At 44.4% G+C, this 25385-nt stretch overlaps 1 protein-coding gene across 1 annotated transcript in view; it reads left to right on the top strand.

Annotated features, from left to right (window-relative positions):
• USP48 (ubiquitin specific peptidase 48) overlaps nt 1-25385 on the top strand; it is a 1688863-nt gene that overhangs the window by 1431850 nt on the left and 231628 nt on the right. The window contains exon 23 of the mRNA XM_069610955.1: nt 2706-2864. Coding sequence (XP_069467056.1) covers nt 2706-2864 — 159 coding nt within the window. The remainder of the gene's footprint in view (nt 1-2705; nt 2865-25385) is intronic.

Genomic DNA, 25385 nt, shown 5'->3' with positions numbered 1-25385 from the left:
GCTCCCTTCTTTCGCACCTTTTTATCCTTGTTGGCGTTCTTCCGGGACGTGGCTTCTTTCTTTTTCACTGACTGTGACTTGTATAAGCTGGAACGCGAGTCCTCGGGTTCCAGCGTGGAAGCCGGCTGCCAAGCCGGTAGCATTCGAATATCCAGGAACAATGGCGATTAATCCAGGAAGGAGGATAACGAAAGGTAAGGAATAGAAGGGGGTGGGGGGTTCCAGGAGTGAAGGAAGATAGAATGCACGATACACAGAGAGCGAACTCGAACAAGTCTAGTAACTCGTAGTGGTAGAGTTGAGACGCGCAGAGGCGCTGGGGCGTGCCGGTTTTCTAGGAAGCTGGCGAGTGCCCGCAAAGGCTAGACCGCCGCAGTTCTGTGTCGACGGCCATTTTGGATGGGTTGCAGAGTTAATGCCGCGGTGCATCAAGGAACATTAAGTCCAGAAGGGTCGAACCCGGCCATTCATGACACCCAAACCACATAGCAGACAATTGTGGTACATGCACGACTGGACGAAGGTGTTCATGTCATTGAGCAAGGGTAAGAAAAAGCATGGTATGTGAAGCAGACACTGTCCTTCAGAGAACAGGGTATCAATTGAGATCACAACTCGGTAGATACGATAAAAAAGGAAGCAGCAGTTCCCCACTTGTTAAAGCAAACCCTCTTTGTGAGTTTTGTTGGTGCCCGGCTGGGCTGGGCTGTGACTAAACAGACCCTGTGAAGGTGCATCATTCTCTGCTTCTCAGCATACTGTGATATGGTTGCAAAGCAGGTGGGTGAAGGTCTCTGGGCTCATTCTACCAGAGATCTGGCTGCCCCCATTGCCCTACAGAAGGAGGTCCCTTTTTGGGATATTTGTCTAACAGCTACGTGGACTTCCCTGCACAAGTTTGCTAAACATTACTCTTTGAATTCCCTTTCAGGGCAGCATGCTTGGTTCGGCAGAGCAGTCCTCCAAGATTTTCAGGTTTAGGTGTTGTCCTTTTGGTTCTCCTCAAGATATAAGTACCGCTATGGTGGGAATCTGTCATAAATGAGGAACTATCTATTTCTGAACTATACAAGATTGACAAGTACTTTCGCAACTAGTTGGGGCACAGTACCGGAGGAACCCCCAACTACCCCTATTCTACAAGCCATCCTTAACATAGGAAATGAAAGACATGCCATATCCAGGTTATACTCTGCACTACAGGACAATAAAACCCAGCCCTAGCTTAAGGTAAAAGCAAAATGGTAAAGGTACATGAAGATATTTGAGGAGTCTAAATGGAATAAAATATGCATGTGAATTAGCAAAGTATCTCGAAACGCCCTGTTAAAGCTGATTAAATGTAATATACTGCACAAGGTCTATATGACTCAGATGAAATTACATATGATGAACCCCGATAACCCACATCAATGTCCCAGATATAGGCAAGATTCGGCAGGCTTTTGGCACATGGTGTGGCCGTGGCCAACAATAGAAACTGATTGGCATGGGGTGATGACTAGAATAAATGCCCTACTGGAGAGCCAGCTCAACTGTTCTCTATCTATTTACTAGGGGTTGTACTCGGGGGAGGTTGGCGGGGAGAACAGAGGCTCCAAAGGAAGAGAATGGCAGCCTTCTTGCTATTTGCAAAACGAAGAAGGGCAATCTCGTGAGAGTGCCTCGTGCTGGCACAGTGACTAGCTGATGCACAATGGTGTGTAACAGTGGATTGTTCAAGAATTGGTGAGAAAGGAGAAGTATGAGGACAAGGGACTAGCATGTAACATTCTCCTGAATGACTTACAAACCAGATGACCTTCCTCCCTGAGGTACAAAAACGTCCTTCCGCAAGAGGGGTCAGGAGGGACTATAATATGAGGTGATCACTGGCTACTAGCGCATCACACATTATACGACTATGGGCAGGCACGGGAGATGGAAAGGGCAGCAAGACTGTTAATGCAAGAACTGGACTGGTACAGGGCAGGGTTATGGGGTGGAAATGGGGATGTGGGGGTGTCATATTATTTACTTTGTCATGATAAGCTTAATAAACAGAATTTTAAATAAAATAAAAAAGACGAGGATCCTGTGGGAGGAAGGAATCCATTAGAAACACAAATTACTTACTTCTTGATAGAGATCTTTCCTCCGATGGTCTCCTCAACGTCCTCCATCTTGTCACTCTTGGCAGATAGCTAGTACACGACATAAGTTCTGCGGTCTCTTGTATACAGAGTGCTCGGGGGGGAAAGGCAGAGCTGAGATCATGGGGCTCAGTGCCTCGATATATTCTGGCCCTGACGTCCTGTCTGGCACAGGACATGTAGAGGTGTCAATCGCATTAGGCCATGGTGCACCCCAGGGTGGCAGAAACGTTGCCAAAGATCAGCTGCACTGAGATAGAAAGTCATAGATGATGTATCCGTGCAAAGAACATCCCTCAAAAAGAACATTACAGAGCATGTAAGTGATTTGTTCTTCTAATGGACAAAGTAGGGAACTACTTAGAGCTAGACACTTGTAAAAACATGTTTATTTTAAATGAGCAATCATCATTAGAATCGATTCTAGAAAATGTGAGCACTGAGACTTTACTTTGTAAGACTTATAGTCTCTTTTAAAAGATGGTAATTTGTCTTTCAGGCTACGAGTAATTGTCAGAAGCAGATTACCAACATTTACATGATTGTTTTGGTTTTTTTTTGTCTGGTTTCCAGATGAATGGTGGGGCTGGAAAACGGCAAAAGTTGTCTCATCAAGGATATGCATTGTATCAAAAGCAAGGCATTCGACGGAGTACAAGGCACAGGAAAGTAAGAGGGGAGAAGGCGCTTCTGGTATCCGCTAATCAGACGCTAAAGGAGCTGAAGATACAGGTACATTGGAGTTTTGGTGCTACAAAATTCTGCCATGCATTGCTTGCTTATAGCATCTGTGCCGGTCATGTTAAGATTCAAACAGTCATGTCATCATATGAACATTTGGCAGGCCATAGGTTGATTTATCGGTTTGCTTTGCTTTACTGTATGTGGTGTGTATATACTGCAGCCAGGGCTGATCTCAGATTACGTTTGATGTGTTTGGGGGTAGTCGTTGCACTCTTTTCAAGTACTCTGGCTTTACGTTAAATGTATTCTTTAGTGTCACATCTCACAGGTTGAAAGCCTAGCAAAATTATTCAGCAGGATAACGTGTAAAATGTCATCCAATTTTCTATGTTCCATTCATAACCTGAGGTGCAACAATTTTAGTTTTTCTGTTACATGAAGCAAAACCTTTTGTAGGGCTAGACTTGTCATACTAGTGAATAGTAAAAGAGTAAAATTGTTTTTTCAGTCATCCATACTTGATGTGTTTGAGAAAAAGGTACATGTGTTGGCTTAAATCAATGATTATCTGTATATGTGTGGGGGGGTAAGAGGGATCATGATGATTCGACTATTCCATTATTCAGCAATCTTCACCCTATACTGCAGTAAATTAAATGTGTTCTGTCCTCCCACGGATTCCTCATCTTAGATATATTTCTCCTGCTTTAAGAAATCTCAAAAATGTTTTAACAGCAGGGGACGCAGAGAGGTATCTTCATCGTGGTCCCTTGGAGCTCTTCATCTTTGTGGCTGGATGTGACATCGGCATCGATATAAATAGCTTGCGCCATGCCCTATGACCTCAGTTACTTTTATCTGCATGCTTCTTGTGAACTGTGTTCTCTTCTCTGAAAACCTTTTCGGAAGTATTCAATAAAAAAAGACTTTATCGATGAAATGTCTGCACTGAAACCTTCTGTCTTTGAGAGGCGAGGACTTTGATGTCAAGATGTGTGTCTCTGCCGATCACAAGATAGCCTATTGTGAAAAAACATGGATGGGGCACATAAAGATTGCGCCAACTGTCAGTTGTATAAGAATGCAAAATTTGAAAGAGTCAGGTGTTCACTTTTGAACATTCTTTACTAGATCATCATAAGTGTTATGCGTTGTCCCAATGAAGAAGGGTAAAGTGCAGTGGTTTCCAAAATCTCAAAAATATTTTGCTACCTCAACACGTGTTTCTCCAATATACTCCTCCTGGGTCATCAAGAGGTATTGCTTTACAATTTTTTAAAGAAAAGAAGAACAGATGTATAAAACACTTTCAAAAGTAGGGATAAGGCATATCTTTAGCAACACATAGAGAAACTAGCCTTTTGTTCTAATGAACCTTGACATGGATAGCAGTATTTCATAAATGCTCACCATTGGTGAGTTTGTTTGTAAGTTGCCTTCTTTTGGGAAGGTTCTTGTTTTTTCTGGTATTTTCTATAGATAAAACAGATGGGTCAATATGAGTTCTAATGTCCTTGGGCAGTCTAGAGATGCAAATGGGGATTCCTAGTAGTTTGGTTTACCTTTTGGTCTTGATGCACAAGGATTCAGTTGTCCTTTGGGTTTTGCTCAGGAACGCCGTCCCACGGATGGGATCGGTGTTACAGATTGTTCACTGTTAGGTTTACCTGCGCGATTGCGTCATTGCTTGTTTGTGCGTGATGGCGTCTATAAAGACTGGAGGGGGTATCTGTATTCCTGCTCTCTTTATGGCAGAGTACAGGCACAGAGCACCCCAGCCAAGATTCTCTATGCGGTAGCGAAAGACGAGCAATCAAGGCTTAAGCTTTCAGGAGGTGATGCAGCCTGGTTCTTAAATTCAGTGTAGTCCTCAAGCACCCACAAAGGAATGTCCACACACTAGGTTAGTGATAAGTCTTTATATAAATAAGGTTCAAGATTATATACACAATCACAATAACACACTTTGTGCTCAAGTTAATCTACAATGGCAAATATATACCGTTTCTATGTGGTACCACCATTACTTAGTAGATTGCATTAAAATGCATCAACTTTACTCAGTTCAAATGTCATAGAAATCAGTAAATAATGTGAACCAACAATAGACTTGGGAGGGAAAAAGCAGTTGGTTAAACAATAGGCAGAATACTGGTCCCGTTACCTAGAAAAAGTTCTGTGTGAGGATCCCCCACCTGGGCAACCTGTAAATAAAGATATACAAGCCCAGTCCATATATTGTTTAATATGAGTCTCATTTCCTTCTAAATATTTCTACCACCCCCAATGTACCTAGAATTGTAGATTTTGATGTTGGGTCGTCAGCGGATCCTTCTTGAGCGGCTCCCTTTAAGGCAGGAGCCACGGATCGTCGATATCCCTCGAAGAAGTGGTGAACAAAGACGTTGAGGCAGCATCTTCGGTCCGAGTGGTGCTCGTCAACGATCGGTTGTGGACGTCCTGCGAAGATGAGGCGTGCAGGGTTCTATGTGTTAATATCCCTGCAAAAATATCGGCGTACAAAAATATAGCCATATTTTTGCGCGATATTAAGGCATGGAACCTACAGAGGACACCCCCGCAACCCCTACATTATTTTTGAAGGAGCAGGGGACACCCCCGCAACCCCTGCTCCCAAAAACCCCAAAATTATCCCCCGCAAAAATATCGCCTATGGCCGTTCCAGATGACCATATATACAGCAATATTTTTGGTGGGGATAATATGTAGTGATATCGCGTGTGGTGCACCTCAACAATGAGTTTGTTGCCGCAAAGAGTCTATGAAGAACTTTGGTACAGCAATGGTGTCGAGTCGTCCGGCGTGTCTGCGGTCTTCGGGTGGCTGGAAACCCACCGGTGGATACTTGTCGGCGGCCTTCACTTTCTCCGGCGGGACAAATTTGGTCGGCGGTGCTAGCGAGAGCGTCCTTGGATTCAAAGTGTCTTACTCAATTGAGCGTTGGGCTCCGGTCATCTGCAGCTTGCCGTCAAGCGGTTCCCGCTTCTGGGTAACACAGCTTTCGACGGGCTTCGAGCAGTTATAGCAAACCTGCAAACCCTAGTCGATGACGGTGGACGGCTGTCCGGTGCTTCTCTTTTCGGCGGTCCCTATCTCCGGTCGACAGTTTTTCGAAGGTTGGCTTCCAGGGCGATTTGGCAAAGGTTAGCGGTGCACGATGGTCCCTCGTAGCCCGGGAAGAGGTCTCCCAGCCAGGCCCCGTCTAGGATCAGTCGACGGCACAGCGGGTTTCTGATTGTGGTGAAGGTAACAGCAGTCACCCTTCTTCTTCGGGCTCGGCGTTCGAGATCAAACATCAAGTTTCGACTTCAGCTTCTGAACGAATTCTAGCAGTGAGAAGGCCCCCAGATATACTGTTTGGTCTCTAATTAATTCTGCTGAGTCACACTCAGGCAACCAATCACTCAGAAGGCCATTCAGGCAGCCAGGCAACCAATCAGGCTCACTGAGCATTCAGGCCATTCTCCTCTTTCCAGACATTCACAACAAGTTATGTGTATTGGGACAAGTACCCAGCCATTCAGCACTGCACACTGCATTCATACCAGTTTCGGATAGGGCTGTCTCATTCACTGTATTACATACCAGAAACCAGACACCCATAACAAGAAGTGCATATTGGTCACACACACTCCATTTACCCAGGTCCGACCCCAAGGGTGTACCCACAACATACAGTCACTGGGAAGTATCCAGCCAGTCTGGCCTGGACGTCCCCACAATACCATATATGGAACTTCGACCCAACAGCCAGTCAGGGGGAAGGGACAGAGGCAGGGCTTCCCAGGACTTTAGGGAAAAACCAGGTAACAGGCAATAGAAAGCAAGAGGCCACAGGGGCCATCTTTTCTCCTATCAGGAATCAACTGATTCTAATGGCAGGACCTGTGTATCCCAAAATGGAGGCTACTCAGAGCACCTGTCAAATTCAGCATGGAGCTGTCACCAGCCCATACCCTGCTCTGTGGGCCACACACAGGTGTCCAAAAACATACACTTGGGGCACAGGGTTGTACCCCCACCCATGGGTGCCATAAGAGTATCCCAATGGTATGTATACCAAATCAAAAAGAGGGGCTGCACTGCCAGGAGTCCCACATGGACTCCTGGGCAGAAAACAATACAGAACACACTTGATAAAAGGACTACAGAACAAGGACAGGGAGACCCCGTCCCTCAAATGCATTTCCAGCATCACAACGTCCTTGCGTCATCGCATCGCAACCGTGCCGCAAAATATTGCAAAGGTGCACAGGTATGCCTTATGGCAATTGGTGATTGAGAGAAAATTCAAAAATAGAATGGGGAACATTGGAAAAGTTACAATTTGAAAAATGGAATGTAGCAAAAAGCTTGAAGTATAGTTAAATACATTTTGCAAGCTGCATTTGTAGATTGTACCAAGAGATGAAAGTATAGGTTGGATTGATTTTTGTGAACTTTGGTGGTTACAGTTTTGGAAAAAAGTGTTTAAAAATATTTTTTTGAAAAACTATTTTTCTGGGTTTACACAAGGCTTGATAATAAAAGTGTGTAAATTGTAAGTCAGACTGCATGGTTGCTTATCCAGATGGGATTCCAATGATGATGGTGGGGGGGGGTATCCATTCAATTAATTTTGTATTACAGGTGCAATTATAAGTAGAGTTTAAGGGAGGACAATTTTTCAAAAAATGATTTAAAGGAAACTAGACATTTCGCTGTCTTGGTTCAGGCCGGTCGTACAAATGTCTGATGTTGATCCATCTCACCTTCTCTTCTTCTGAGAATCCTCTTGGATATAATTCCACTTTGTCAATTCCAAAGAAGGTAATTGCTTCTAGTTGGTCTGTAGGGATTGTGTGAAAGTGATTTGCCAAGGGATATTTGAAGTGCTGGTTGTTGCGTATCATGCTTCCTATATATAGTTTATTACATGTACACTGGATCCCATATGTAACAAATTTGGTATTGCAGTTGATGAAATGTTTTACTTTGATTTGTTTGCCTTGTGGTAGTTGAATAGAGTCTTTTCCATTGTGCATTCGGGGGCATACTTTACAGTTACCACATTTATGGTTGCCCTACATAGGGTTAGGATGCCACTTAATTCTGAGGTCCCTTGGTTTTTTAGCTGGTTTAAGGAAGGTGGGGCTTTTGAGATTTGTTATGGTTGGCGTCTTCTGATATGTGATGGCTGGTGTAGTATCCAGGTATTTTGTTGTCTGGTTGTAGTTGTAGAATATTCAAATGTCTATTGAGGATTCTGCGTATCTCTTGGATGTTAGAACTATAGGTGTTAATGAATCTTATTTATTTTGTGGGTTTGTTGGGCTCTTTGGTTCCTCGGTTCCCAAGCAGGTCCGTTCTTGCCTTCTCTTTGACTTTAGTCATAATCTTTTTAACAACTTTTTGGTTATAGCCTCTTGATTTGAATGTTCCTATTGACTTTTTCAAAAAAATCCTCATTGTTGTTACAGTTTCTCTTAATTCTGAGAAGTTCCCCATATGGGATATTTTTTGCTGATGTGTTTAGGGTGGTTGCTGTTTGCATGAAGAATGCTATTACCTGCTGGTGGTTTTATAAATAAGGTAGTTTGAATTTTGTTCTTGTCCGTGTAGAGTTCCAGGTCTAGGAAGTTAATTCGCTCAGTACTTTCATTCATAGTAAGCATGAACTTATAAGTATTGGTGTTGAAAAATGTGACATATTGTTGAAGGGATCCTTTGTTGCCATCCCATATCATTAGGATATCATCTATGCAACGTCCCCAGTATATGATGATTTGTTTGTCTATAAAAGCTGGGTGTTTCCAGGCGTGTTCAATTTCAAAGGATCCCATGAAGAGGTTTGCATATGACAGTTCCTTGTTGTTTGTAAATCTGCTCATTAAAGCAGAAGATGTTGTTTAGAGTAAATTTCAGCATAGATATGAGCATATTGTTACGACTAGGGTATGAGATTGATCTTGTTTTTAGAAAGAATTCTCTTGTCTGGACACCTTTTTGGTGTTCAATGCTTGTATAGAGTTATGTTACGTCAAGTGTTACCATCCTAATGTTAGTTTCCCAGGTTATGTTTTCCAACTGTTGGATGACATGTTTTGTGTCTTTAATAAATGAGGATAAATTTGAAGCAAATGTTTGCAGATTGCAGATGTAGATCAATATATTCTGAGATCCTCTAAGTGATCGATCCGATTCCTTTAATGATTGTCTGCATGGCGGATAGGTCTTGAATTTCATATGTATTTTAGGGGCAAAGTAAATTGTCGACATGATTGGGAATTGTACGTTTAGATATCGAAACTCCTCTTCCGTTAATAATCCTTCTTCACACAATGTTTTTCTCATTTGGTGCCATTCTTCATTTAGGTCGAGTAAAGGGTTTACATTTTTTTAGCATTTTGGATCTCTGAGGTAATCATCTCTTTCCATGATAATTATTTTGCCACCTTTTCAGCCATTTTTGTGATGATATCTGGGTTCGTACTTAAATCTAGGAGTGCCAGTTTCTCTTTCTTTGTAAGGTTATGCTGTATTGTTGATTTCTTGTTATATAAATAGTTATCCCTAAGGTCTTTAGTTACAGCTTGTTGGAAGAGGTCTATAACACTACTCCTAGGAAAGACTCGGTTAAAGTTAGAGCGAGGTTTAAGCGTTGCTTCTTCTGAAAGGTCTGTTACAATTCCTAGTTCTTCTGTTAGTTTTTGAACTGTGTATTCCTTCTCTAGGTCTTATAAAATCAATAAGCTCTTATTTACTCTTTAGGGCAGATGTTAGGTTGTTGTCAATTTGCATCTTCGAGAGGTTGACTATTGGGTTTATTTGTTCTAGCTGTATATTTTTTCTTGTTAGCATTCTTGCCATGCTTGTTCTGGGTTTCCTGATGCCTGTCCGATGGGGTTTCTGACTGTCATGGTATTTGTATTTGGTGTATTTCTCTTGGTTGTGTTTAAATCTTCTGTATATTGGTAATTCATATGTGTGCTTCTTTTGTGTCTCTTTAGCTCTTCTAAAAAAGGACAGTCACTGGTCTCAATGGTCGGGGTTGGCATGACTTCTGGTTCTACCTCACCACCACCACCATAGAAATAAGCAGAAAGAAGCCAGAGATGGTATTCCCTTTACTACTTAGTACTGAAGGAAGACTGGGGAATGCAACCGGTCTTGGATCCGAGACACTTTAACAAGTTTCTCAGGAAGGATTTGTTGAAGATGGTAAAACACTCACAGATCCTCCAGGCCCTATAGCTCCAGTATTGGTTGGTGTCACTTGATCTCCAGGAAGCTCACTTTCATGTTCCGTCTTCTGAAGCTCAAATACCTGAAGTTCGTGATAGGCAGTGCTCACTGCCAGTTTTGCGTTCTGCCTTTTCGGGATCACCTCCGCCCCAAGGGTTTTCACCGAGTTGCTGTCAGTGGTGGTGCCAAGCTAAGGCAAGAGGGGATTCACATCTTAAATTCACTGGACGATTAGCTTAAAGTGCCCACTCCCTGAAACAGTCTCAGGACCACCTCAGCCGCACCTGCCACTGCTTACAGAAAATGGGAGTCTCCCTCAACTTCATGAAGTCCCAAGTGACCCCTCTTACAAATATTGCAGTTCATAGGAAAGGTTCTGGACTCCTCCTTGGGGAAGGCTTTCCCACCTTACAGCAGGGCTCTGCACATTAAGTAGATGTTCAACAAATTTCGGAACGCCCACACACTGCTAGCCCTCGATGACTTATGGTTACTGGGCACTCTGCATTTTTCTGGTTCGTGACTCCCGACTGAGATGATATACTTTCACTGGGCCCTCAGATCTCAGTCGCCACAGTCCTCAGGCAGCATCACTGACCTTCACATATCCTGAGCATGGTCACACAGGACCTCCGGTGGGGGGGGTCCCGCCGTGAACTTGGTCAGAGAATCTTTTTGATAACTGTGGCTGGCGACAACTGCGGCTACAGATATCTCCCTGAAGGGATGGGGCACACTTTTGAACCAGCTGGCAGTGAGAGGGTTGTTGTCCCCAGCAGAGGAGAAACTCAATATAAATCTTTAGGAGCTGAAAGCTATTGGAATGGTGCCAATGGAGGACTAGCTCCTCCTCAGTTACACCAGCCCTAGATTATGGAAAAGGAGACACAAAACACACACTGTCAAGGTGGATAGTATTGTGTGTCTCCGAATGCTGACCTACAGCAGGAAAATACCTCAGTGACAGATTCAGATCACGATGTTGGGTCAGGACGCCCATTTTGGTACAGCGGTCATACACAATGTATTTGATTTAATATCTATGTTCCTTCCATAGATTCCTCTTTCCCCTCCTGCCCCCAATTTAAAGAGCTCTCTCAATTACACTGTTTCAATTCCTCTCTAACAGATTTTGCGTTGTACAACAATTTGTTCCCTAACACAGCTGTGCACAGGGAAAAGTTTATTGAACTGAGGTAATTGGGTGAACTGCAAGCTACATGCATCAATTTCATATACGGCCACAAAGATGGAGAGCCGAGGGATTGCAGTTCACTGCCTCAAACATTTTCTGAGATCTGCTAAAGCAGGCAAAATAGAGCTAAGATGAGGAATCGGTAAGAGGAACATCCATCAGAAAGAACATTACTGAAGGGAAGTAATTTGTTCTTCTGAAGAAACCCTTCATAATGTTCATACCTCTCTTGTGCCTTGTCAGTAAGTGCCATTGTAATTTAACCTTGGTTATTTTACTGATATCTGCAGTTGGATTTGATAAATTTACAAACAGTGAGCCTTTGGAAAAAAAAGCTATTTTCTGTCTTAGTGTTTTTAAATCCTTGTTTTATGCACATGCCTCATTCAGTCAGACTCCGAGGGCTTTAAACTGAATTTACTTTTCACTTTTTTCTACTAGAGGACTTTGCATTAATCATTGCATATCCTGGTGTGGCCTACATATGTTCCGTGTAGCGCCTGTTCCTCAATTTCTACTGAATATGGATTATTAGAAATGGCTGTGACCCACATTATAGAATGTCACCACTTGCCGTCTTTGGGCTCTTTTTCTCACTAAAGTGTTTTTTTTCTCTGTTGGGGTACCAAATCCTTTTACTGAATTCTGCCTGGCTCCAACTGGTGTACAGTTTGTGAAAAGGAATTTGGCTCTGCTATACCTGATATGGCATTTGTTTATTTATGTTTTTTTGTGATTGGCATGCAGTTCGAAACTATCTGATCTATTTAGGTACAACTGGATTTTTCTCCCTGTCAATTGAATCCACCACAAACTGATTCCTAAATGCCATTTCTGTGAATATTGTAATAGAGCAGTGGACAATAAACTGAATTTCAGCATCATGTAATCAATGGATATCCCAACCTAGTGGCTATTTCTTGGAACAAAATGTAATTATAGAGAAAAACCTCTGTTGTAAAGTAATTTAAATAATTAAAAAAATGTTAGAAATTGGGTATCTTTATGAAGTCGGGCCTATCTGGCCAGTTGCGACTTCCAAAATGTCTGCTACTAAAAGCATATGTAGAAAGATTCCCTGCATATTTAACTCAGAGCCCACAACTCTGTATGTGCAGTAGCTAGATAGTAAGCTGTAAACATGTATGTCAAAAAATGCCAGTCAGCCCCTTTTAAGTCCCAGGAGTTCCTGCCTCCCATCACGCATGCTAGTGGCAGTTACAGCTGGTTCTTTTTTCTGAGACTTTGAGGAAAAATCTTAAAATGTATTCTCCCAGATTCTTTTAAGGTTTATTGAGTTGTTCAACTGTCTGCATAATAGTAGTCTTCCTCAGCCCCTTCAAACAAGGAAAGTAGAAACATGTATGCTAGTGGAAAGAAAGTTTGCTTTACTTAAGCTATAACCATTACAGCAGCATGTTGATTTGCTCTACTCAGAATGTAGCGTTCACCCTCTAGGTGGGGCGCTGACATGGCCGGTAACTGCCCGACAGCCCTCACCAAGTTAGAGCCTCAGCGAGGGCTCTGAGCCGGTCTCGGCCTTGTCAACCTCCCGCAAAGGAGGTGAAAGACATTCACTCCCTGGGATTTACCGGGGTGTGGAGGGTTTTCAGATTTATTTTTCTTTCGTTGTAAGATGTGCTCAGTGCATAGTGCCGGAGGGGGGAGGGGGAAGCAAAATCGGGGCCGCCGCAATTAAAATGGAAAGGGGACTAGGTCCCTTTTTGGTTGAAGGCGGCCATAAGAAACATGGAAAAAAATTGCTGCCATCATCTGAAAAGGGTCCATGAGTGTGGGACCCAGGAAAGACGGATTGTGATTGGTCAATCTGTCTTTCCCCGGTGCAAATGTTTTATCAATCCCTGTGGAATTCAGTCAAAAGAATGGTGGAGCTCTTCACAACTGATATATGTTATTTATAACGCGCTTAATACTCAGAGGTTTCTAAGCGCGGACCCGGGGATCGAACCTGTGTTGCTCTGCGTCGTTTTGCTTCCAAGGCGAGCACGTTTCCTCTGAGCTATCCTCCCGATTGTGAGACGGGATCTCCAAGCGATTGTTATGAAGGATTTAACTGACTGTATTGACGCAACTTCTGCGTCAAAGAACATTGCTGAAATGTCTACAAACATGGACTGTCGTGGCCTCATGAGATGTTCGGAAAGATTTTCTTTTTGTAACTTTCCCACCATAGTTTCCTGGGGAACTGCAATCTTTTTTGCTCTGTTTTTTTTGATCGCCTTGTGCTTCACTTCTTTAGCAGTTTGCTCATCTAATTCGTCCTTCAAATTGTGTTATTCTATTTCTTTCCCTTTTAGAATTCTTGTATTTTGTAACAGTGCGCTCATCGGCACCAGTGCAATGGGGATACTTTAGAATCACCCTAGTTTTTAACACATAGGATTTTTGGTTATTTTTTTCATGTGCCTAAAGACAAGCTGTTGGCAGCCATTACATTTGTACTGTTTTTGCCTTATTTTTGCTGTGCACGTTCACGTTTACCGTGTATGACTACTAAATGTGACTAGTGCCCTAAAATGGCTGTGCCACAACACTTTTGCTTGTTCTTTGGCGATACAGTAGTTTGGCCTTCTACCGGCCTTCTCATGTCGCGAAAGTCCTTATAAGGCCATGCCTGGGAAAGCTACTGCTTTTGCGTGCTTCTGAGCTTTTTTGTGTGGCCCAGGAAGGGGCCTGGGACTATCTAGAGCAGGTCCACACCGCTGGTGCCAGAAAGTCTGCTACTGGGGCAGAAGTGAAACCAGTAGCTGTCCCTCATTGGACAACTACTAGCTGTTTGAATCCTGCAAATCCTTACCATTGTTTGGCTTGGACTTGCTTCCAACTTGGATTTTGGATAAGAAGATGACTTCTGCAGCTATTCCTAAGATCTACGTCGGAGCAAAGTATCCCTTGAAGAAGAGCATACAGTTGATGACCTGAAGACTACTCCTGAAGTTGCTCAGTATCTAGCCCGGCGCAGCTCTGCTTTGCTGCCTCATCCGCGAAGACCCTGAGCAGCGTTTCAACCCTAGGACTAGTGGCTCTAACTAGTCTCGACGTCTTCTTGAGGATTCAGCCCTTCCAAGCCTTCGGAAGTGTCCCTAGACTTTCCAGTGGACTGACCAGTTCTCTCGTGGGCTACCTCGTCGGAGCATTTGCCGTTTGCGTTCAAGCACTGAACTTTGGTGGTCGCCAGCTTGTGCCAAAAGACCCTTCTCACTGAATTCCAGCTTCCTATCATCAAGGGAACCTGTAGAGTAGCTTCTGTGGCTGTGTCTGGAAAGGGTGGCTGTTGCCACCTGCAAACTGTGATTGTCGCCAGAAGTGTCCTGAAGAGGTTTGCATAATTGGATTCTGCATTTATTCACCAAGAGGGATTGCAACTTGTAGTTGCACCTGACGAATCCTCAAAACTGCAGCCACTGGGCATCTCTCTCACCGGAAACAAAGAACAGAAGATCAAGCCCCCAGCTAACCCCAGACGATCCATCATGACATCTGCGAAAATCAGAGATGAGCTGTTGGGAGTAAGTAAGCAAACTGGTTCTCCCCCTGTCTTCCAAATGATAACATTAGGAACAAGTCACTTTGTGTCCTGTCTCCTCTCCACGCACCATTGGTTGTCGATCCTGTGTCAAATACCCTCCCCCTGTGTTAGCCTTGGGTCTGGAAGAGAGAGGAGAGCGTACCTGTCTTCTGGCAAATTGTTGCTGAACATGAAATAGTTCGAAGCTATTCTGAATCACCACCACAAATCCATTACATCCCTTTAGAGAACCCATACCTGTGTGTTGGAACCTGTGACATTTGGGCACTAAAGCCCATAAATCTTTAGGTTGGGCATCTAAAGTATAGGGAGTTGAACTTGTGCCTGGTTCTCATCATTTTATCTACATCAGCATTACTTAACCTGTTTCACCTGGTTAGTTGTTAAATCATGTATTGTAAATTAACCTACTGGTGAATGTAAATATTTGTTTTATGTGGTATTGAGTGCTATTACTAACTGTTAGTTTCATTTTTCAGTGTATTATAAAGGCCTGAGTAAATAACCTGTATTTTATAACGATATAATTATTTGTTATTCTATGAGTAATCATTGAGGGCACCTGGCCACACTCGCACACCCCTGAGATGGATCCTCAACTGCTCCCCACTCTTCCTTTGTTTGGTTTTGGCTTAAAACTGTGCCTCCCTGTTACTGTAATGATCAAGATCAGAATTGCTCCAAAATAAAATTACCACTTAAGAACACAAGTCAACTCCACCAATATTTATAACTACTTACAGCAATGAAGCCCAAAAACTAAGAATAATTCTTTCACGACATTGTAACATCCTTAAAGCAGATGAAGACCTACTGGACCATCTAACAGACAAACCTAATTTAACATTCAGGAGAGCACCAAACCTCAAAAACATACTTTGCCCCTCACATTTCCAACTACACAACAAGGAACCAGGTCTCCAACAGCTATGGAATCAAGAAAAATTACAAGGAAACTACAAATGTGGCACCTGCAATATCTGCCAATTTGCAGAGGACAGCAAAAAAAACCCATCAAACTACCCAATGGTAAAGACTTAATTATCCGAGATTTCATTAATTGCAACACCAAATTTACAGTTTATGGAATCATATGCCCTTGCCACAAAATCTATTTTGGCAGCACGATCAGGAAACTTAAGCACAGAATATCAGAACACATTTGCTATGTAAGAAATCGAGAAATAACATCACCACTGGCATATCATTTTTTTCACCACACACCTGCAAGAACCAATCGAGGCAATAAAATTCTTTGGAATCCAAAAAATTAACAAACCCCCCAGGGGGCGGTGTGTAACTGGGAACTATTACTTCGACAACAAGAGGCAAAGTGGATCTGCCTTATGGACTGCTGCCATTCTGGCTTAAATTCAGACAGCGTGATGGCTCATTACCTCTAATCAATCAACCAACTTCAAGTTCCATCTTAAATATTTTCTGAGATGCATTACCTTTTTCCTACAAGTCTGAAAATACAAATGACGTTCTGACAAGAACACATTTAATTTTACATATCCACCGTGGATACTTACATTTGATGTTAAAACTGCTCCAAGTTAAACATGTTTACTGTTCATATAATTACTATTGCAGGCACCACATTAAAGTGAGCACCAAAATAATATAAACCAGTCTTTAGACCCAATTCAAAATGGCGAACGTCACGCCTATGCCGCAAATTCGTCAACTGTCATCGCGCAACGTGATTACGATACACAAATGACATCCTGTCACTCAAATTAGACCAGCGTGAGCATTAATGGCGCCCGTACATCTTTTCAAAAAATATTTTCGCCCACAAAATTAATTGAGCAGAAATGCTTTGAGTATAGTTCCATCTCAGGCTATAGCACCATTGAGGTTCAGGCACTGTATTATGTAAATTCCAATGATTTCAAAACAAACTTTCCAATCCAAAATGGCGATTGTTACATCTTGGTCGAAAACTAGTCATCAAAATACACGTAACGTGATCACGGCACGTAAAACGTCATCACGCTATTTAAATTAGTCCAGCGCCAATATTCAATGGCGTTCTAACAACTTGAACAGATTTCCGCTAACACACCGATGCTCGGCTTTGCTCTACTTCTGAAAAGTGAAGGTAAACTGGGGTACTTAAATGATATTTGCCCAGACATTGTTTTGTTAAAATGTCCCCAACTCAGACAGATCGTACATCACCCAGCTGTTTGTATGTCACTTTCTTAATAGGTGCTCACTTACCCAGTCGAGAGCTCGCACAGCTGCGAGTAACCATTACGAAGCTAAGTAAATCCTTACCGGATTGGCACCCCGGAATTTCTCCTTAATAACCACTAAGGTAAGCTTTACTCCCCATGTATCCAACATAATTGAAGCATTTAAATACAGAACTTTAAGTACTCATAGACCTACAGTATGTCATTTTTCCTAATCAGGTTGAATCGATCCAAATATATGAGCATTCCTAATATCAAACCCTAAAATCTTGATGTAGAATCAACATAAGGAATTAGCAACAACTAATTTGTGCAACATTCCTTTTTTCTGTTAAGTAAGTATTTCTCTCTAAATTAAAACCAATGTACTATTGGGAATTTCAACCCGTTATCCATTTATACTCATTACCATACTTAGAAATAAACTAGCCACGCAAATGATTATGATCATTCCATTTAGCTAGTCATGCAAATGATATTGTTCAGCCCTATCTCTCAATTATATGACCATCCAGCAGAGCACACTTACCCGATTAAACCAATAGACAGTATTACAACTGACAATCTTCCCATTTTCTCTTCTTCCGTCAGCAATCAATCGAATTGTATTTCATTTATTTGAACTACTAATAAAGTAAAGCTCTAACACAATCAGTGGAAAAAAACTACAAAAACCTATTGGACAAGTTACTTATAACCCTCCTGAGGAACCAATAGAAAGCCATTGGAGAAACACGTGTCGAGGGAATCGGGCAATACAGACCTTACTATGAAGCAATACTAAGGACCCTGAAGATACAAGTAACAACAAGGACTCTTTCTGTGGAAACAACACTAAGGGAAACAATCGGGCAACAATGGACCCTGAGGGAATTGGGCAATAAGGACCTTACTATGAAGTAATATTAAGGACCCTGAGGATACAAGTAACAACAAGGACCCCTATTTGTGGAAACAACACTAAGCGAAACAATAAGGCAACAAAAACAATAAGGCAACAAGGACCTCATTATAAAGCAATACTAAGGACCTTAACTTCAAGGACATTAGTAACCACAAGGACCTCTCTTTGTGGAATCAACATCTTCCCTCTTGTGAACACAACATTAGGGACTTGGATATACATGACCTGCAAACTATAATATTTCACCAAGAAGTAATTACTGTATTAAGATCACACATCCAAAACATGAGTGGACAATCAATAAATATCAATCTTTACTCACTTTGTGCTTCTGCTCGTTACTCTTAAAAATGTCTCTTTTGAAATCTGTAGGCGCAACCCAAAAGGTAATATACCTTCTCTCTTTCACTTTTTCCAATCATTGGGCAACCTCAATGCCATTATTATTGTGCAGCCACAGATACCTTACTACAAAATACCAAAAGCTAACAATAGTGAGCTCACTTTTAAGATTGCAAATAGGGTGCAAATAACTTTTACAGATCTGTTCATCATAATGAGTGGTCCCCTAAAATCTGTCCACCAGGGCTAATTTTAGAAATCCATATTGGCAATCAGCATCTCAGCCATCACAGAGCAGCGGCTTTTTCACCTCTTCCTCTAAGGCCTTGCAAGACCACTCCATGGTCCTTCAGTAGGAGAAACCCCATAGGGCTGAACAAAGAGGCAGCCTAAGTCTTGTCACACTGGAATGACATACCCATGAATGGGTTTCACGGCTCCCTTAGCAGCTAAAAGAAATGCATTGTTTTCTCTGCCTTTTCTGGTGGTCAATGCAGCATGATGGGATTCTCAGCCCAGCTTTGGGAATTGCAATGCCTGCTGAGATTCCATGTACACATCTTCTCCTAATCTAATCTAATGGGTTTTTATATAGTGCGAGCACGCCTGTAGGCCTCACGGCACTCACAGAACAAAGCGACAAGCAACATAGAGATAGCACAGGCATTGTGGTGGGTTTAATCTTCCTAATTGTCCCTCCTGCTAATGGGTGCTGCAGGAAATGATTGTACTTTCTCTTGGGTATCCCTTTTTGCCTACAACCCAAGAACAGATCCCCCAGGGGCCACTGAAGATATACTGTGCCTTCTCGTGCCTGGGAGAAAATTTACAAAACACTGCTGATGCTGTTAAGCATACGGCTGATGGGAGAAGTGAGGGTTTCAACAGTGCCATCTAATTCAACTTCCTACATTTTGAAGGCTGGTCTGAGATGTATACCACAGTGCTGTACACATGCAACCATCTTCTAATGGCAGGGTTCGAAATTAAGAGGAGGCAGGAGCTATTTAGCTCCTCCTTCTAACCTAGAAAAGACTGGTTACCTTGGTGCCAGTAGCTGCCAGGAACTACTTTTGTTTCCCTGTGCAACCTGCTGCCAAAAAAACACTTCGAATGGATTGTGTCCTCCAACGTATTCTACATCTTTGACATGTAATGTCCGCAACTGTGTAGTTTGGTAACTTTTCTGGCAGAGGGTGTCCTGCGTCGGGTTGATGTCCCTCAAAGGCCTCCGTCGAGGGCAACGTCACCTGATGTTATAAATAGGACACATGGCACCCATAGCCTCAGTTCTGTTTTTTCCACAAACGTGTTTGCTTCGGAGACTCGGCGTACCTCGTGTATTCTTCGTGAATGTCTTCTTCTTTGACCCCTCCGTCTCTGCGGTCTGGCTTCAAGACTTGCCGGGACTGCAAGTCGAAGATGTCAATTACTGACCAGCATTGCATTTGTTTGTGGTGCCTGGGCAAGAGTCATGACACCAACAACTGTTCCAAATGCCAGTCGCTGACTGCTAAGGCCTTGCGGGAGCGCAGGGGAAAGCTTCGGGTAGGTAGGGGTTCTAAAGCTTCTATGGGGATGTCCACCGACGATTCGAGGGGCGACTCTGTGTCGGAAGGAGTCCCGGGGATCTCGTTCCCAGAGTGGTTCCCGCCATTTGTCCTCGTCTCGGCATTCCAGGAAGCGCTGTCACCGGTCGCCTTCCCCGTCCTCCTCGGAGGATGGCGCTGTGATGAAAGTGGCATGTCCAACTAAGTCCCCTACTCCGGAGGAATGGGCTACCTTCAGGGAGCAGATGCTAGCGATTTTCCAATCCCAGGGCACAGTTCCGTCCGCACCTTCGGATGAAGCCGGCAAGGAACGGTCCTCGGCGCGACTCATCAGGAACCTTCGAGGTCCCGTTCGGACAAGACTCAGGATGGTCGCATGAGACATGCTTCCAGGTCTCGGTCCTCGTCCCCAGCGAGACTGCAGAAACCTGGTAAGGGCTAGAGGTCGACTCCGTGGGTGCCGTGTCCGTCGGATACGGATGTTAAAGCTTTGTCTTCGCACCAGCCCTCGGCGCCGTTATCGACGCCGAAGCCGTCAGCGCTCTAAACGCTGAAGCCTTCGGCACCCTCGACGGGGCCTTTTGGCTGGAATTTACTGCTGGAGATCCGTGGTACTGTGGAACCTCCGAGGAAGGCTACTTCCAAGTCTGTGAGGCCTGTTAAGGACTCAGACCCTCTTCTGTCCCAGGGCAGGACTTTTACCTCCCTCTGGTTGACATCTATGAGGAGGAGGAAAGGTCAGATTTCTATTTTGACCCTGTTGAGCCTGACGTAGCTCCTGTCTTTTCTGGGGACAGTCAATTGGAAGAGTTGAGGCAAACTCTTCATGATGCCAATGGCTTGGACACTTCTCCTTAGGTGGAATTTATCAGGCCTGAGCCTGGGACTCATGCTGAGTTGTCCTACAGGAGACTGATGGCTAGGGTCACTGACTATCTTGGCTGGTCCAGTCCTCATGAAGCTTTTGTTCAGGATGACTTAACAGATATTTTGGATCAAGGTCCGTCCTCTGACCCGGTGTTAAGTTTTTCACTTGACGCTGCGGAAAAGGGTGGCGGCTGCTTAGAATCTCTTCTGGCAGTTAACAAATCGTTAACTAAAAAATACCACCCTTCTGGTAGCGACACCAGCTACCTTTCATCAGACCCCACTCCCTAGAGTTTGGTGGTTCAGGCGGCTACGGCCACCTCGAGGAAGGCGGCGTTCCCTACCATCCCTCCTGATAGGGACGACAAACGCTTCGACGGTTGGGCATGCAAGGTATTTTCTGTGGGGAGTATGGTGCTGAAATCAACCAACTCCACTTGTGCCTTAGCAAGATTTTCACACACACTGTGGAATTGTTTCTCTAGCGGCTAAGCTTATTCCCAAAGTGGAAGAAAGGGATGGGTTGCTCGCTCTTGTGTAGGAATGCAACAATGCCATGTGTGAATCCTTTGTCGGGTTTGGACACGGCCGACAGTGTTAGCCGGTCCATGGCTGCGAGCACCTTTATACACAGATTTGCATGGTTGCTCCGGATGTGCAAGCTCGTCTTTTGAACAAGCACTTTGATGGCCGCATTTGTTTGGCAGCAAGGCTGACGAGAGCCTTGAGAGGTTGCAGACCTCAAAAGCTGCGAAATCTTTGAACGCAGCTGTGCGTCAACCTCTGCCTTTTCATCCTAGGGGACAGTAGTGTAGGGGAGGTTCTTTTTGTTACTACTACTCCTTTGGTAGAACAAGAGGAGCCGCCAGTCAAAGGGGTCAGCGTAAAAGTACCCATGGTGGTCGGGGAAATAGGGGTGCCAAAGCCGCTCGGACAGCTGCCTCTTTGCCTTCAGGCGCTGCCGCAGCCGCTCCCAAACAAGCATGAGGTCATGTCCCATTGTTCACATGTTGGGGGCAGACTGTCTCAGCATCTTGAAGAATGGCAAGCTATTACTTCGGATGCGTGGGTTCTGGATACAATCGCCCATGGCTACTGCCTTCCCTTCCTAAAGCGGCCTCACAAAAATGCACCAGGGAATCTCTTTGAAGCTTCCAGATCCGCTCTTTGTGCAGGAAATCTTAATCCTGCTGGAGAAAGGCGCCATAGAACTGGTGCCTGTAGCGGAAAGGAACAAGGGATGGTATTCCCCATATATTTTTATTCTAAAGTAAGATGGGGGATTGAGACCCATCTTGGACTTGCGTTGCTTGAACACACTTCTCAGGAAGGACAAGTTCAAGATGGTCACTTTCTCAAGTCCTACAGGATGCTTACTTTCATGTGCCGATTCATGCACAAAATACCTGAGGTTTGCGGCTGGCGACTTGCACTTTCAGTTTGGGTCCTGCCCTTTGGATTGACCTCTGCCCCGAGGGTCTTCACCAAGCTAATGGTGGTGGTGGCAGCGTATCTCAGGCGAGGGGGGGGTTCACGTCTACCCCTACCTGGACGACTGGCTGAACCGTGCATGCTCTCCCGATGGATCATCTTGGTCTCACCTGCCGCTCCCTCCACAAGCTGGGCTTCTCCCTCAATTTCAAGAAGTCGCATCTGACACTTTCCCAACAGCTCCAGTACATCGTGTTTGTGTTGGACACGTCCTTGGGGAAGTTCTCGCCTCCCAAGGTGAGGGCTCATCTCATTGTGCAGATGGTGGACAAGTTTCAACATGCCCAGAGTCTCACAGCTTTTGAATTCTTAAGGTTGCTCGGCCTCATGGCATCCTGCTTTTTTCTGGTGCCAGACTGAGGATGAGATCCCTGCAATGGGTCCTCAAGATGCAGAGGTCACAAATCTTGGGCAAGATGTTGGATCCCGTTCAGATTCCACCCTCGGTCTCACAGGATCTGCTGTGGTAGGCCAACAAGGGGAACCTGATGAAGGGGGAGCCGTTTTGGCAACCGTGGCCAGAGGTGACAGTAGTTACAGACGCTTCCCTCACCGGATTGGGAGCTGATGCCGGAGATTTGGCCACCAGCGGTCATGGGTCTCCATCGGAGTCCAAACTCCACATCAACCTGTTAGAGCTGAGGGCCATCAGGCTGGCCCTGAAGGCTTTTCTGCCGTCTATATGGGGGAAGAGTGTCATGACGGACAACACAGTGGCCATGCATTACGTCAACAAAAAATGGGGGGTAGGGTCACTCCTGTTGTGCAGAGAGGCAATGCAGCTCTGGTTCTGGGCAATCCAGCAGGGAATATCACTCTCAGCAGTTCATCTGGCCGGAGAGGAAAATGCAGCAGCAGATGCTCTGAGCAGGCAGGGCACAGTCTCTCACGAGTGGGAGTTGGCTCAGGATGTCCTTCTGGAGATCTTCGCCCTTTGGGGAACCCCACAAGTGGATCTCTTCTCGGCAAGTGCCAACCGGAAGTGCGAGAGATTCTGCTCAAGGGAATTTCCTCAGAGAGGAGCCTTAGGAGACGCCTTCGCCGTGGATTGGTCATTCCCACTTCTGTACGCGTTTTCTCCGGTCCCCGTCATTCCTCAAGTGTTAAGGAGGTTGCAGAGGTTCGGATCCTACATGATCCTCATTGCTCCAGATTGGGCCAGGAGAGCGTGGTACCCGGACCTTCTAGACATGTCCATCTACCCTCTACGCCGTCTTCCCTACCGAGAGAATCTGCTCTCTCGCCCGCAAGAGGGTTTGGGGGTGAGGGAGTCGGGTTCTCCAACCAGAGGTCAAGATTCTCAACCTTCACGCTTGGTATCTGAAAGGTTCAGGTATAAAGATTGGGACCTCGTGGATGATGTGATGGAGGTGTTGCTTTCGACCCGAAACAAAATCCCTGTACCGTTGGGTGTACGTTTTGCAAATGGTGCAGAGGACAGATGTTCCTTTTCAGTGTTCAATTCCCATGTTTCGTTCTTTCTTGCTTTCTTTGGCCCACAGGGGCCTTCAAGTAGGTACCATTAAAGGTTACCTGGTGGCGCTGTCTATCTTCAAGCGCTCGTCTGAAGAATGTTCTTATTTTAAAATTCCTTTAATTTCCCAGTTTCTTAAAGGGCTCACTAATGTGTTGCCGCCGTCCCCGCTCCAGGTGCCGGTTTGGGATCTGAATTTGGTCTTGAAATTCCTGATGGGTGCTCCATTTGAACCTTTGCACTCTTGTCTTTTGAGACTGTTGTCTTTCAAGACTGTGTTCTTGGTTGCGGTTACGTCCACTCGCAGAGTGAGTGAATTGCAGGCACTTTCATCTAAGATGCCCTTTACTGTGTTCCACAAGGATAGGGTTGTACTGAGGGTACATCTTTCCTTTCTGCCTAAGGTACTATCTGAATTTCATTTAAGCCTGAAAGTGGTTCCTCCGTCTTTCTATCCTCCTCCTCATCCTGGTAAGGAAGAGGAGCGACTCCATAGGTTGGACCCTAGGAGAGCTCTGAGCTTTTATATTTCTAGGGTGTCGAGGGTCAGAGTGGACGAGCAACTCTTTGTGGGGAATGTTGGACACTGATTGGGCCAGGCTGTTACCAAACAGACCTTGTCCAGGTGGATTATTCACACCATTACTGAATGTTACCGATTGGTGGGCCAGCAACCTCCTGAAGGGTTGCGAGCTCATTCCACTAGGGGTATGGCTACTTCCACAGCCCTGCAGCGGGGAGTTCCTATTAGGAATATTTGTGACGCAGCCACATGGGCTTCTATCCACACCTTTGTCAAACATTACTCCCTTGATACGCTGCATGGTCAAGATATGGCCTTTGGTAAGGCAGTTCTTTATTCTGCCATTGGGTATTCTAAATTCTTTTCCCTCATCCATTTTCTGGTACTGCTTTGGGAGTCTGTCAAAGATGTGGAAAGCTTTGGAGGACACAATCCATCCGAAAAACAAGTTACTTATCAACTGATAACTCTCTTTCGACTGGATGTTCCTCCAACGTATTCCACATCGCCCTCCCAGCCTGACCCTCTGGAGAATTTCCTATGCTATTGCAGCTTACGTTCCCTCAAGGCTATGTGCAGTCAAGCAGGCATTGGATATGTGCATGTCACACGTTATGGAGGAAAAAACATAAACTGAGGCTACGTACGCTGTGCGTCCTATTTATAACATCCGGTGACGTCTCCCTCGACAGAGGCCTTCGAGGGACATCGACCCGACACAGGACGCCCTCTGCCGGAAAAGTTTCCAAACTACACAGCTGTGGACATTACATATTAAAGATGTGGAATAAGTTGGAGGACATCTACTCGAATGAAAGTTACCAGTTGGTAAGTAACTTGTTCACCTATGGGACTTTACCTCTGTGCATTTGGGACAATCCATAAATAAGCAGTAGGACACATTTATAGGACATTTAAAGTATAAGGGGTCTTAAAAAATAAGCAAAATGTTAAATTTGAACCTTGTGTTGAAGTAGATTTGCAAAACGCTATGTAATAGCCCCTGCTCACTGGTTAATGCAGGATACCCAGGAGCTGCTTTTAACTCTGATTTAACTAATCTTAATTTCAACAGGTGTAATGGATTATTTCCTCCCACAGATTCCTCATCCCATTTATTAGCCTTTAATCGATAATGCATCATTAGGCATCATTAGGCCTACAAATCATTAAAAATGACATAACGCACAATTAATGAAAAGATAATAGAGAATGAGACGACTC

The sequence above is a fragment of the Ambystoma mexicanum genome, chromosome 8 (genome assembly GCF_040938575.1).
Source record: "Ambystoma mexicanum isolate Mex_15411 chromosome 8, UKY_AmexF1_1, whole genome shotgun sequence".
Taxonomy (NCBI): Eukaryota; Metazoa; Chordata; class Amphibia; order Caudata; family Ambystomatidae; genus Ambystoma; species Ambystoma mexicanum.
Note: the sequence above shows the minus strand (reverse complement) of the source record. Positions and strands in the feature narration are given on the sequence as shown.